Source organism: Heptranchias perlo, chromosome 1 (genome assembly GCF_035084215.1).
Source record: "Heptranchias perlo isolate sHepPer1 chromosome 1, sHepPer1.hap1, whole genome shotgun sequence".
NCBI lineage: Eukaryota > Metazoa > Chordata > Chondrichthyes > Hexanchiformes > Hexanchidae > Heptranchias > Heptranchias perlo.
The window spans coordinates 98,571,275-98,583,891 of record NC_090325.1 but is presented as its reverse complement, the minus strand read 5'-3'; the positions used below and the strand labels follow the sequence as shown (position 1 = coordinate 98,583,891).

Here is a 12,617-nt window from a genome sequence, read left to right as displayed (position 1 = left end):
TGACTTTATGGGCAATAATAATGGAATGTGGTACATCTTGTTTTATTTCTAATACAATACATATTTAGAACAAAAGGATGCAGCACAATCTTTACACACATACCTGCACACATGCACAATTGCAGTTTAAGCATAATTTCACAGAGGGATAATGCCTTGCCTCAAAATCATGTGGTTGCTCAGAAATCTAGTCCATACTGAGTCTTCTGCAATCAAGATTGCTATGAAATAAAAAGAAGCGTGTTTGTCACTTTTATTTGGTCTTATCCTCTTCCGCAACTTAAGTACTCCATTAGCGATTGACAAATAAACCCTGTGGCATTGATTACATGTCTCAAATGTTGGATATGTATTTGATTTGATTTCAGCAAATCTGCCCCACAGATGCTATGTACCATTGCTGCTATACACTGTAAAGCCCTATTCAGAATGACAGGATTTCAGGCCTCCGGGCTGTAGAACTGCCAGAGCATTCTTAAGTTGCTGCTTAGCTACTTCTATCCTTAGGTGTATGAAAAGATGCTGACTCTTTCAAACATGAGGCACATATTACAATAATGGCACAGAGCCCAGATCCACTGTAAGACTCTGCAAAAGATTCTTTATCAGCATTTCAGAAAATGACATTTTCATGATTGTGCTTGTTCTTCTCTTTTGTTATTTTTTTACCCTATATGTGATATGAAGTTTTGTAAGATGTAATTTTGAAATCACATACAAAAGATATAATTGTTGCCTGCATTAAAGCATAGGTACATTCACAAATGTCAGAGTGTGATGAGGTCAGCAGAGTGCACTAACGGTTTCAACAGATCAGATTTAGTCAGTAGAGTTTATATTACTTTCACCTTGAATTTTATTCAATTTTTAAAAAAATAGAATTCATAGTGAAGTGAAGATATGTTTGAAATGCAATTAATCTTCATGGCTCCCTAAACTGCTAAAAGATTGGAAGTACTTTTTTTAAATGAAATCTCATCTGATGGAAATGAAAGAATAAAAACACAGGGTCTCCCCAATGGTTCAGGTAATAACTGCACTGTCTAGTATGTCTATGAGCCATACAGACCTGGTTTGGTTGCCAGAATGTGCTAAGATAGCTGATCTTGACTGTGTTGGCAGTAAGGGCATTGCAATTGGCCTAATATCATTGGGCTAGGAAGGAGGAATATCAGCCAATTCCCCACTTCTGATAGCAATCCAATGACTCCCACTGGAAAATACATATGTGGATATTGGGAGAGGATAATGTGATGGTCAAATCACCTGCGGGGACACACTGTCCAAGCTTAGGCATAAAGAATGGCCACTTGAACAAGGTACTGAAGGATAGCTGACACCGATGGAACCATACCTCAGTATGAGCTAGGGCCTTCAGGAGAGATGGGAGGGGAATTGGAAACAAATTAGGTGTTGTTCAGTTGAAGGAGCATCAAATATTTAACCTGAGGATTCAAGGTTGAAGTCCTTATTTTGGTGGTTGTTCACTTTTCAGTGTCAGCTTGGCTCAGTTGGCAGCACTCTTGCCTCTAGGTAAGAAAGTTGTGCCTTAAAGCCCCAAAGTAAGATGCTGCACTCCAGTACCAAAGGAGTGCTGCATTGTTTGAGGTTCTATCTTTCAGATGAGGACTGTGGTCCCTCCTGCCCGTTCAAGTGGATATTCAAGCTGTAATGGGAAGATGGTAGGGTAGGAATTCTGGAAGAAAGAGATCAAATGAACATGGTCCTTTTACATCTGAACCAATTTTGTGTAAGGGAAAAAGAAAATATTACACTTTTAGTGTGATGTATCGCAGGTATATTTGGCCAAAAACCCACATTTTGTGCTGGAATCTTTTATGTTCCTGAGCATTTCTGCCATGTATCACTGAATAAAATTATCCCTCCCCTGATTTGAAATCCAATGAAAAGACACAACCGTTTCAAGTTTCCTTTTCCCCCAGTTCTGAGGCTATAATAAATTGTTATTGTAGCCCAGTATCTTAGAGAGTAGAAACTGAATCAAGATTTGGTTTAATGAGCAGGAAACATTTTGAATCTTACTGTACTATGTGGAATTCACAAGCCAAACAGTTGATTCAAGGACTGATGGGCTGACAGTCTTCAATAATTTTGTTATCTATCACTGGCAGAAAGAAGCAACAGGAATTGCAGTTAAATCAGAATTTATAGGTGTTTTTGAAGCAAGTCAGAAATGCTTTCCACAAGTGAGAATCAGTTTTCACATAGGTCAATATCACTGGGCTTCATTTTCTGTCTCTCTTTGCAAGCACAAACTTTCACACAATTGCACAGAAGCAGAGTTTTCTATTAGTGTGGAAAGTGCTGCTATAGCTGCATTTTTTAGGAGGAAGCCAGGTCTGTGAGAGGGGAACACTTTTTGTTCAAAGTATTTCTCTAATTTATAGTGAAACATACTAAAGTTATAAAGATTTAGTTTCACTTAATTTTCTTAGCTGCACTGAAACTCTAAAGCTTAGACTACTCAGTGATGTCAATGGCAGGGAGCAGCCCTATGTGTCCAAGAGTGGCTTCAGTGGGATCTGAAGTTGTGGTTGATTCCACCAACTCCGCTGTGAAGTCACCCAAATCAAATTTACGCAAGCAGTGAAAGACCACCTCAAATCACTTTGGCCTTGTGCCTGCTGCAATATAACTGTTATGATTTAGCTGGTATAATTGCAATATGATTTGCAAAATGTCTCAGTGTAAAGGTAGTTTTATTATTTTAGGGCTGCACTGTGTTATCATGGCACAATTTGGAAAGCTGTGACTATATGAACAAAAAGATTTTTATTTAACAACAACATCCTGCATTTATATATCACCTTTAATATAGTAAAACGTCTCAAGTTTTGAACAAGTTCATACGAACAGACGAATTAAGAGCAGGAGTAGGCCATTCGGCCCCTCGATCCTGCTCTGCCATTTGATAAGATCATGGCTGATCTGATTGTGACCTCAACCCTACTTTCCCGTCTACCTACTATAACCTTTGACTCTCTTATTAATCAGGAATCTATCCAACTCAGCCTTAAAAATATTCAATGACCCTGCCCCCACCGCACTTTGGGGAAGGGAGTTCCACAGACTCACGACCCTCTGAGAGAAAAAAATTCTCCTCATCTCCATCTTAAATGGGAGACTCCTTATTTTTAAACTGTGGCCCCTAGTTCTAGTCTCTCCCACAAGGGGAAACATCCCCTCAGCATCTACCCCTTCTAGTCCCCTCAGGATTTTATATGTTTCAGTAAGATCACCTCTCATTCTTCTAAACCCCAGTGTATACAAGCCCAACTTGTCTAACTTGTCCTCATAAGATAACCCCCTCATCCCAGGAATCAGTCGAGTGAACCTTCTCTGAACCGCCTCCAAAGCAATTATGTCCTTTCTTAAATAAGGAGACCAAAACTGCACACAGTATTCCAGATGTGGTCTCACCAATGCCCTGTACAACTGTAGCAAAACATCTCCACTTTTATATTTCATTCCCCTTGCAATAAATGACAACATTCCATTTGCCTTTCTAATCACTTGCTGTACCTGCATACTAACTTTTTGTGATTCATGTACTAGGACATCCAGATCCCTCTGTACCTCAGAGTTCTGCAATCTCTCTCCATTTAAATAATATACTGCTTTTCTATTCCTCCTGCCAAAGTGGACAAGTTCACATTTTCCCACATTATACTCCATCAGCCAAATTTTTGCCCACTCACTTAACCTATCTATATCCCTTTGCAGACTCCTTGGGCTCGATTTTCGCGTCGGGTTACCTGCGGGTTTCCAGCGGGGGGGCCCCGAAAATCCTGATATCCGGTCACGTGACCGGATCGCGCCGAAATCCCGGCCACTTCCGGGTACCGCGCTGACGTGCGGGGCTGCGCGCGCAAGCCCCGCTGGTGGGAATCCCGCAGGCAATTAAAGCCAGCGGGGTTCCACTTGAGAGTACTTACCTTCCTTGTTGAGGTCAGTTAATGAGCTGAATCAGCTGTCAAAAGAGGAAGTGTGGGATTTTAGGTTCAAGGCAGTGAGTTTCCCACACTGGGGGAAACAGTCTCTCTCCAACCAGGCGTATTGCAGCCAGCAGCCTGTGGCAGGTGCCAAGGTGCACACCACGGGGGAGAGCCCTCACCCACGCAGGAGGCCACCGCGTCACATAGGGCAACCCCTGTCCTCCACCACCCCCCGCCAAGCCAGAGGACAGACCGACACGAAACCGCAGCCCCAGTCCGAGGAACCACCCACCTACCCTGCACAACCCCTCAGACCAACACCTGCCAGTTGGGTGGTGCGTGGACACCCTCGGAGGACGAACAGCATGACCAGCCCCAGCAGCCTCGCAGTCCACGCCGTCCGCCGCAGAGACGTGGAGCCCCCCAACACGGTGTTGTTGCACGCCCACCTGCACAGCAGGAGGGAGGGCTACCGCAGGGAGAGACGCATCGCAGAGGGCACTACCCTTGCCACAGGGTCCACAGACCGAGGCGCAGCTCCCCGGACCTCTCCGAGCAGCAGTGCACAGGGAGGCGCAGATTCGCTCGACATGTAGTCGTGGAGATCTGCAGGCTCTTTCATGCCGAGCTGCTCCTGGCTGGCCCCAGCACCAACTGCTTACCTGTCACTGTCAAAGTCACCACTGCCCTCCACACCTTCTCCTCCGCATCCTTCCAGGGTGCAGCCGGCTACACCGCCGATGTCTCTCAGTCGTCTGCGCGGAAGAGCCCTGCAAATGCACCTGCACCTACTCTGCAGTAACACGATGGGTGGCATCAGTGGTGGGTCCTCATAGTGATACCCAGGAGCGGGCATTATTGGACACAACGGACAGGATTCGCGGAGACATGGCAGTGGTGGTGTCAATATAATGTGTGCTGTTTGTTGCTCTGAAATTCAATATAGGTAACACCCAGGACAAACCCTCAGACACCCTTGTGCACCCCCTTCATGCTCACGACACGTTTGCCTTATGCTGCCTACTGCACATATGTGATGCATGCCCTGTGGCTGCAGCACAGGTGGTGGCAGGTTGAGTGAGGCTGGCCATGAGGGAGATGCACGAGAGGGTGAGTATGGGATGGAGCAATGAGATTGTATGAGGATTGGGTTGCGTGTTAGTGGCAGGATGAGTACTGGCGAGGTGAGTAGGTGGAGGTAAGATGAGGATGGGGTTTGAGTGGGTATGAAGGGTGATGTGACAGAGTAGTGTTGGCGGTGCCGAAGGAGATGTGGAGTGGGGGCAGTGTTGTGGCAGACGGAGTGTAGGGGAAAGACTTCGTGTTCTCACTGTGGCTGACCTACTGCGGTCATTGCAGCGCCTCCTGCACTGTATGCAGGTGGGCGATATGTTGGTGGCGCAGGTGACCCCCTCTGCCACCTCGAGCCAGGCCTTCTTGGTGGCAGAGGCAGGCCGCTTCCTCCCGCCCGCCGGGGGGAAGATCTGTGTCCTCCCCCTCCTCCTCACCCCATCTGATGATAGCTGGGGTGAGGCATCATTAAACTGGGAGCAGCCTTCCCCCTGGGCTGCTCCATGCTGCAATTTGTTCCATTGGTTGCAGCATCTGTCAATGGAGGACTGCCCCTTTAACTAGAGAGCCTCCAGCTGACAGATCGTACTGCGCATGCGCAGCCGGCCCGACGCGCAGACCAGCAGCGCGGACCCCGGAGGAGCAGGTAATTGATTCCTATTAGTGTGTTGCCTGCTACGATCGCGCGGGCAACCCACTAATTTCACCAAGCGTGTTGACCACGCTCCCGGAGGACCACCCGCTGGGAACCCGCAGGCCTGCTAAATTCGAGCCCCGTATGTCCACTTCACAACTTACTTTCCTACCTACCTTTGTGTCATCAGCAAATTTAGCAACCATATATTCGGTCCCTTCATCCAAGTCATTGATATAAATTGTAAATAGTTGAGGCCCAAGCACTGATTCCTGTGGCACTCCACTCGTTACATCTTGCCAACCTGAAAATGACCCATTTATGCCTACTCTCTGTTTCCTCTTAGCTAACCAATCCTTTATCCATGCTAATATGTTACTCCCTACACCATGAGCTCTTATTTTGTGTAGTAAACATGATCAGATTGAAAACATTTATTTTCATTTAATGTGTGATTATGCCGCTGATATAAAACATTCTACAATTACTTCAATTGTTTTTTAAGTAGCTTTTAAAATTCTGTAAGCTTTGTGCAAAAGTCGGTGGTGATCATTTTAACTTCCAATGATAATGATAAACGGGTGGTATCAGATCGGCCGCCCATTATACACCCTGCCCGATTGACTTTGATAGAAAGGAAAATTGGACGGGCTGTATAATAGGCGGCCGATCTCATATCGTTCATTTTGCACCATTGCCAAAATTTAAAATTACCGCCAGTAAGTCATAATAATACAACACACCATTTTTATGGTGCCATTTTTTATTTAGAGGAATTTGAAGCAACAGTATTTTAATTTCAAGTAATTTTAGGAAAGTCATGAAATCCTACAAGAGTAACTAGAGTGAAGTAACAAGGCACCCGGTGATATGGCGTTTTACAAGTTGCACACTCATAGACTGGGAATTTAGTAAGAAATTCCTAGCCTAGATACTTGAGCATCTAAAGGAATAATGTACAAACCTCAACTTTGTATCTGATGTACTGATAGAATGTGCATTGTTCATTAACATGATTTTATTTTCTCCACAGATTCAAGGCCTTTGCCCGATGTAGCTTTGACAGGGAAATGTACACGGGAATGTGATGAGTTTGGCCACTCTGACTCCTGTTGGATGCCAGTGCGCACCTCACCAGAGAGAAGAAAAAAGAACCAACCCAAGCTTTCCACATTCATGCCTGTCACAGACCAAAGCAGTCAAGAGAAACTGGCCAATGGTACCCCTCAGATTATAGGCGATCGCAACCGAAACCTCCTTAACAAGAGGCTGACTTCATCATATGAGACCTTCAACACAGCTAGTTATGGTAAAAATGAGGAAGGCAATCCTGAAGATATTCCTCTGACACAGACAGCAGATTTCAAGCCATCTTCTGTTTCTCAACTCACTAGAAGAGAAGTCTACCTGTGAGAAGTCTGAGCATGATATTTTAAAAAGCAGCAAATTAGATACACAAATCAAAGAGAATTAAAACATCATGCAGGATATCCCATAAAGGGGGCAACCAAAGAGATATGCTAATGTCTGCTGTTCCTGACTCCACATCTGGCATTTGACCATGTACTGCCCGACAGTTCTGTAAATTGTAGAAATAATTCCGGCTAGCCAATTACATGCATGCTGTAACCCCCCCCCGCCCCCCCCCCCAAGACGCACGCACATCAACAAACACACATACACACACACACACACACACACACACGTGCACACACTGAATTTTATACATTAAATGGTTGCAAATGTATATAAGGGGGAATATGTAATTAAAGGAGCACAGCACAGTAGTACAGTGTCAAGTCTGTTATCTAATGTAACTGTCTCATCGTTTTGAAGCATGATTTCAACTTCCAGGGTGTGGATTGCAATGTGTTTTGTGAGATTTTCACTCAGAAACTAATGCTCGATTTGGATGATGGGTCAGTGTAGAATTTTCAGAAATGTGATACAATCAGAATACACTCAGATGGGGATGTTCCTGTTAACATTTGCTGAACTACTGCTGCTTCAAGTAGCCTGATGTATCTATTTAAATGACATTAGTTCTGGCATCTTACAAGCCTTTTGGAGACATTGCTGAAACAAGTTTACCCAAGGTTGAAGACACAGAGAATGTACATTTTTTTTCCAGTCTCAAGACTCTGATAAAATTCATAGACCTGGCCAATAGCCACTATAACATTTTGTACCAGGCTGAAATAAAAAATCTAAAATGATTGGCCCCACTGTATAATAATAAAAAGAAATCATTGTGCTCATCTACAACACCATTACACTATTGGAGATGTCAAGATTAAAGACACAAACATAATAATCGCAGAGAAAGATGCTGATTCGTGGGCCACGTAGAAGAAGCAATTGATATATTAATCAGGAGCATCGCTCTGTGAACCTAAACACAGACACAACTGTGATATAAAACGTGAAACTACAGCTTGTGTGAACATAAGTCAAAGACCCAAACAAGACCCAGGAGAAAACCTGCTGTAGGATGTTGCTCTAGGGTTCTACTGTGAAAGCCAACACGATGCCAGTCCCAGGGAACACTGTCATGACCATTTGATTCACGCAAGAGAAAGCACTGCAATACTGGATTGTTGGTTCAAAACTGCTGTTGTATAAGAAACAGGATGATTCAAGTTCTTGTACGAATAGATGATTCTGTACTTTTGCGACAAGCTGTACAACATACCAGCCTAGGAATCCCATTATACTGTTATATTAGTCTGGGATGTTTAAAAACTGATAACTTGCTCAGGAAAAAACAGTATTGTTGGAAAACTCCTCTGTTTTTCATATTTGGTTATGAAAACATGCTAGAAAACATCAGTAGAGTGCATGTTATAGCTTTAGCAGAGGTGTAGCATTATCTAGGCCATGACCACCCTAAAACACTACTACAGCACATTGTTGTGGTTAGTATAGTTTATACAGTTCACTGAAATGTTTAGTGATGTTATTTGCTTTGGAGTTTTCCCAAACAGGAATGCAGCTTTGACTAGCTAAGAATCCAGACTGTAACACACAATGTGGATTTTCACTAGAGATTTGTGTTCTTTGGGCTACAAGATAATGAGTGGAAGTGGTGTACTGAATTGACTTAAAAGATATACATCAGGGGACTGAAAGTGTTGAAAAATCTTCACAGTGGTATTACAGTGAGTTATCTAAAGATCAACTGTTCTCTGAGATACAGCAAACTAATATGGACACATCCTGCTTATTCACAAAATATCATTATTTAAAGAGAAGATAATATTAAAAAGAAACAAAGTTCAAAGATATGAACTTCAAAGTGGCATGCAAGGTGAAACTTGATGTTGCTTTGGTAAATTTTGGACAAAATACAGCTTTTGGTAGAATACAATGCTTTTCATAATATGCATAGAGTTATTTAAAGTTGTAGCAGCTTAAATATTGGTCAATTAATCAATAAATACTTGTTGCACCCTTTGTTTACCTGGTACCTGCTGTCTTTCACTGTTTTACTGCATCCCTTTCCATGATGTCTAAGCCACTGGTTGGAATATTTCTTATAATACTTGGCACATGAATGATCTGATGTAATCCTGTGTATTCATGGTGAAAGCAGTTTTAAACAGTGGACAGCTGTGGTGTAAATACGATGCGAGGCCAGCTATTTTTGAACAGTCAATTATAATGAAAGATGTTTGTATTTGATTATTATTTGAATGTTCAAATTTCTGTTGCACTTCTATTCAATAGTGAGGTACAAGGCTGCTCCTAGCAGTGCTGCTGTGTAGATACAGTAAGTACTTGTTGTTAATGGATGTTCTCATAAATTGCAAATATATACATATGTATTTTTATTGCACGTTACAAAAAAATAGCATTCACTAAATGCAAAGAAAGTTCCTTTAATGATAACAACTGTAGCATTTTGTTTTTTTTTAACTGCAAATATGAAGTTAACCAATTCAGTTAGATTTATGTCCCTTCTGCAGTATTTTGGCTCCATATTCCCAGACAACGCAAGTCACCCTGGCTGATTGGATTAATTCAGTCATGCAACTTAGCCTCTCATTGCATACGACGTAAATAATGGTCACCATTCACACAGAGTGGAAGCCACTCCATAGTAATGACTTTCACATGTGTTTGACATAAAATGTGAACATGTGCAAATGATTCATGATTTATTCTGGTTTAAGTATTTACATGAAGCAAGAGCATTCAGATTGAAGCACCATTTTCAAAATGTTTTGATGGGGCATGATGCTAGATTAAAAATCTTTCTTTGTGATATAATTCAAATGTTGGCAGAGTGCTCCTATAAGCAGAATGAATGCAATCCATGAAACTGTGCCTTTTATACCTAAAGGTATAAATAACATTTGGTTTGGTTTGGGGAGAGAAGGGATAATAATGTTGAAATTTTATGCAAGGCAGATTTGTGTTGTCATTAGGAGTGCATTGGCTTTTCATATATATAAGAAATGTGATATATAAAATTTAATATTTTCTAATATCAGATACAAGGCCATACAAAAATATCATTATATGCATAAAGAAAAATTGGAGTGGTGAATGAATTTGTTTTCTCCTAGTCTATAGAGTGTTACTTTAATGCTTAAATCAAAATCAACTGTACATTCAGTTGGATAATTGCCTTTTTCAAACCAGTGAAACTGTCAGTATCAACTTACAAAATTATGTTGAATTTGATTAAAATGTTGTATGTTTACACAGGAAAAATCTCATTGAAAATGTGTTTTTATTTACGTGCAAATGCACAAACTACAGTAATGTTTCTGAGATTCATTTCTAAGCAATGGCCTCATCCATACTGACGCATTCCAAATCAAAGCAAGTCAATGTTTTGGTAAGTGCATCTGCTGTTTGTAGGTGAAGCTTCAACGAGTTTACAGTGAAGAAAAGAAAATCATTCTAGCCAATATGTTTTTATGATCTGACGTAATGTCTGAATTTCTGAATGACAGTGGGACCATTTTCATTGGGAAAAAAGCTGACTGCAAGATTACTCCAGGAAATACAAGACCATTAATACAGTTTTTAGGTAGTACTGAGGAACACAATAACTTTTGAATGTTCCTTCCTCAGCACGGCAACATATTGGATTATAATATTAACAAACGTTAGTACAGTTTCCCAGTCGAACTTTTATGAAATAATGATTGCCACTACTGCCTATTATGATACTTCCAAAAAAAAATTACAGCTGCGAAACTTAACTTGTCCCTGAGTAAATGATTTGAAAAAACCCAAACAACAATTACTTACCATCTTGGCAAGGAAATATAAACAGGGGATAGTTCTAAGCAAAAAATGGGTTTCATTTTATTCTATCAAAAATTCAGATGTACAAATGATTTTCTAATTAAAAATAAAACAGTCATATAATGAAATACATCCAGTGGACCCTGCTGTTAAAAAAAATTGAATACCCTTCTAATATTACTTGTGAGACTGTAAATATTTAAAGCAATACATTACCTTAGGCAACACTTGAAGAGAACTATCATTTTAAACACCTTGGGTATGCTTGCAGTCAGCATTCCATGAGATTAAAGCACTTCTATTCAATGTGTTTCTGATCTGCTTGTAATAATAATCATGAACTATTGTGCTGTGACTTGGGTGTTGATAGCAAAGTGGAGAACAATTTATCATTGTTTACTTATTATGAGCCACTATGCATGGAGCTCTGTTTGGACATGATTAAATATATTGAACGCCAGTCCAAAATGTGATTTAATCACCATTGTACAGTTTACTGTAAATAAAAGACTTGCCTTTTGTTATCTGCAAATTAACTCATAAAGTGTTGGAATTTCCTTGTAACCTTTTCATTTTTTTTGCATTTTTTTGCAAATTGGTGTGAATTTTTCCTTTCTTCCTCCCACTCAGCAGACTTTTGTACATCTTGTAATTAAAGCCTTTTAAGACTGGCATTAGTGGCTCTACAACATGTCGTTAATTAGAGCAAGTTAAGCTTTCTGGGTTTTTCTTAAAACAGAATGTTGTTATGCAAGAAATGTTCTGTGAGTGCTTGTCATTACCTTGCTCCTCCTCCACCTCCATGATATTTTTATTGTTGATTTACAGAGTACATTTTGAAGGCTGTTAATGTAGTAGATAATTTGCTGTCATGCTGCACACTGCAGCAGAAAATCAGGATCTGGAAGGTTAAAGCTAAGTTTTGGCTGCAGTTAAACACTGTCTCATTTCTCTCTGGTGCTTTGCAATAAAAAAGTGAATCTGATTCAGCGACTGTATTTTAGTTTGTGCAACCCTTTCTTATTTTTTTCTACTTAACATTCGAAGGAAAGCTGTTGTAAGAACAGAACAAAACAGCCTATTTTGTTAAAGCAAGGTATCACATGTGCAAAAATACTTCACTGCTGTAAAGCTGCAGTACATCTCTAATGACAATGTGTTTGCTCAATCAAGGTTAATTTTATTAATTCACAAACATTCAAAAGGTGACATCTATGCAGCAATTCTTTAATGAAACCATCAGTTGAGGATGAGAAAACAAACTCTCAATTAAACTGAGTTCCCAATACCCATCAGTAGAAAAGTCAAAGTGTATCTCAGTAGCATATTTCTATTTGGCTATTGAACAAAAAAAGAATTAAGAGCTCAAACGTAGCATAGTTTTGGCCTAATGCAGATTGGGGCCTGCATTGTTTTTATCCTTACATCATTAAGCAGATCACTGCAATTAAATTTAAGTAACTAGTTGATCCCCCATGTCATTGTTAATGGACATAAATAAAAGTCACATTTGTGTCTGTTTCTGTATGCTCTTAAACTCTCATTGGGAGTAATTCTGATTTTGTGCGATAGTGTAAAACTGGTGATAGCGAGTCGGCAACCCGTTTTACATTGAAGTCAGTGGAAATAAAAATAGGGAGAGATGTATAATGGGCTGCCAATTCGCTATCACCTGTTCTACACTATCGCACAAAGTC

At 40.8% G+C, this 12,617-nt stretch overlaps 1 protein-coding gene across 1 annotated transcript in view; it reads left to right on the top strand.

Annotated features, from left to right (window-relative positions):
• The window catches only part of pcdh7b (protocadherin 7b), a 374,437-nt gene extending 362,532 nt beyond the window's left edge, over nucleotides 1-11,905 (top strand). Inside the window, exon 3 of the mRNA XM_067988987.1 lies at nucleotides 6,695-11,905. Within this exon, the coding sequence (XP_067845088.1) occupies nucleotides 6,695-7,074 (380 nt within the window). The 3' untranslated portion in view covers nucleotides 7,075-11,905. The remainder of the gene's footprint in view (nucleotides 1-6,694) is intronic.
• Nucleotides 11,906-12,617: the final 712 nt, after the last annotated feature.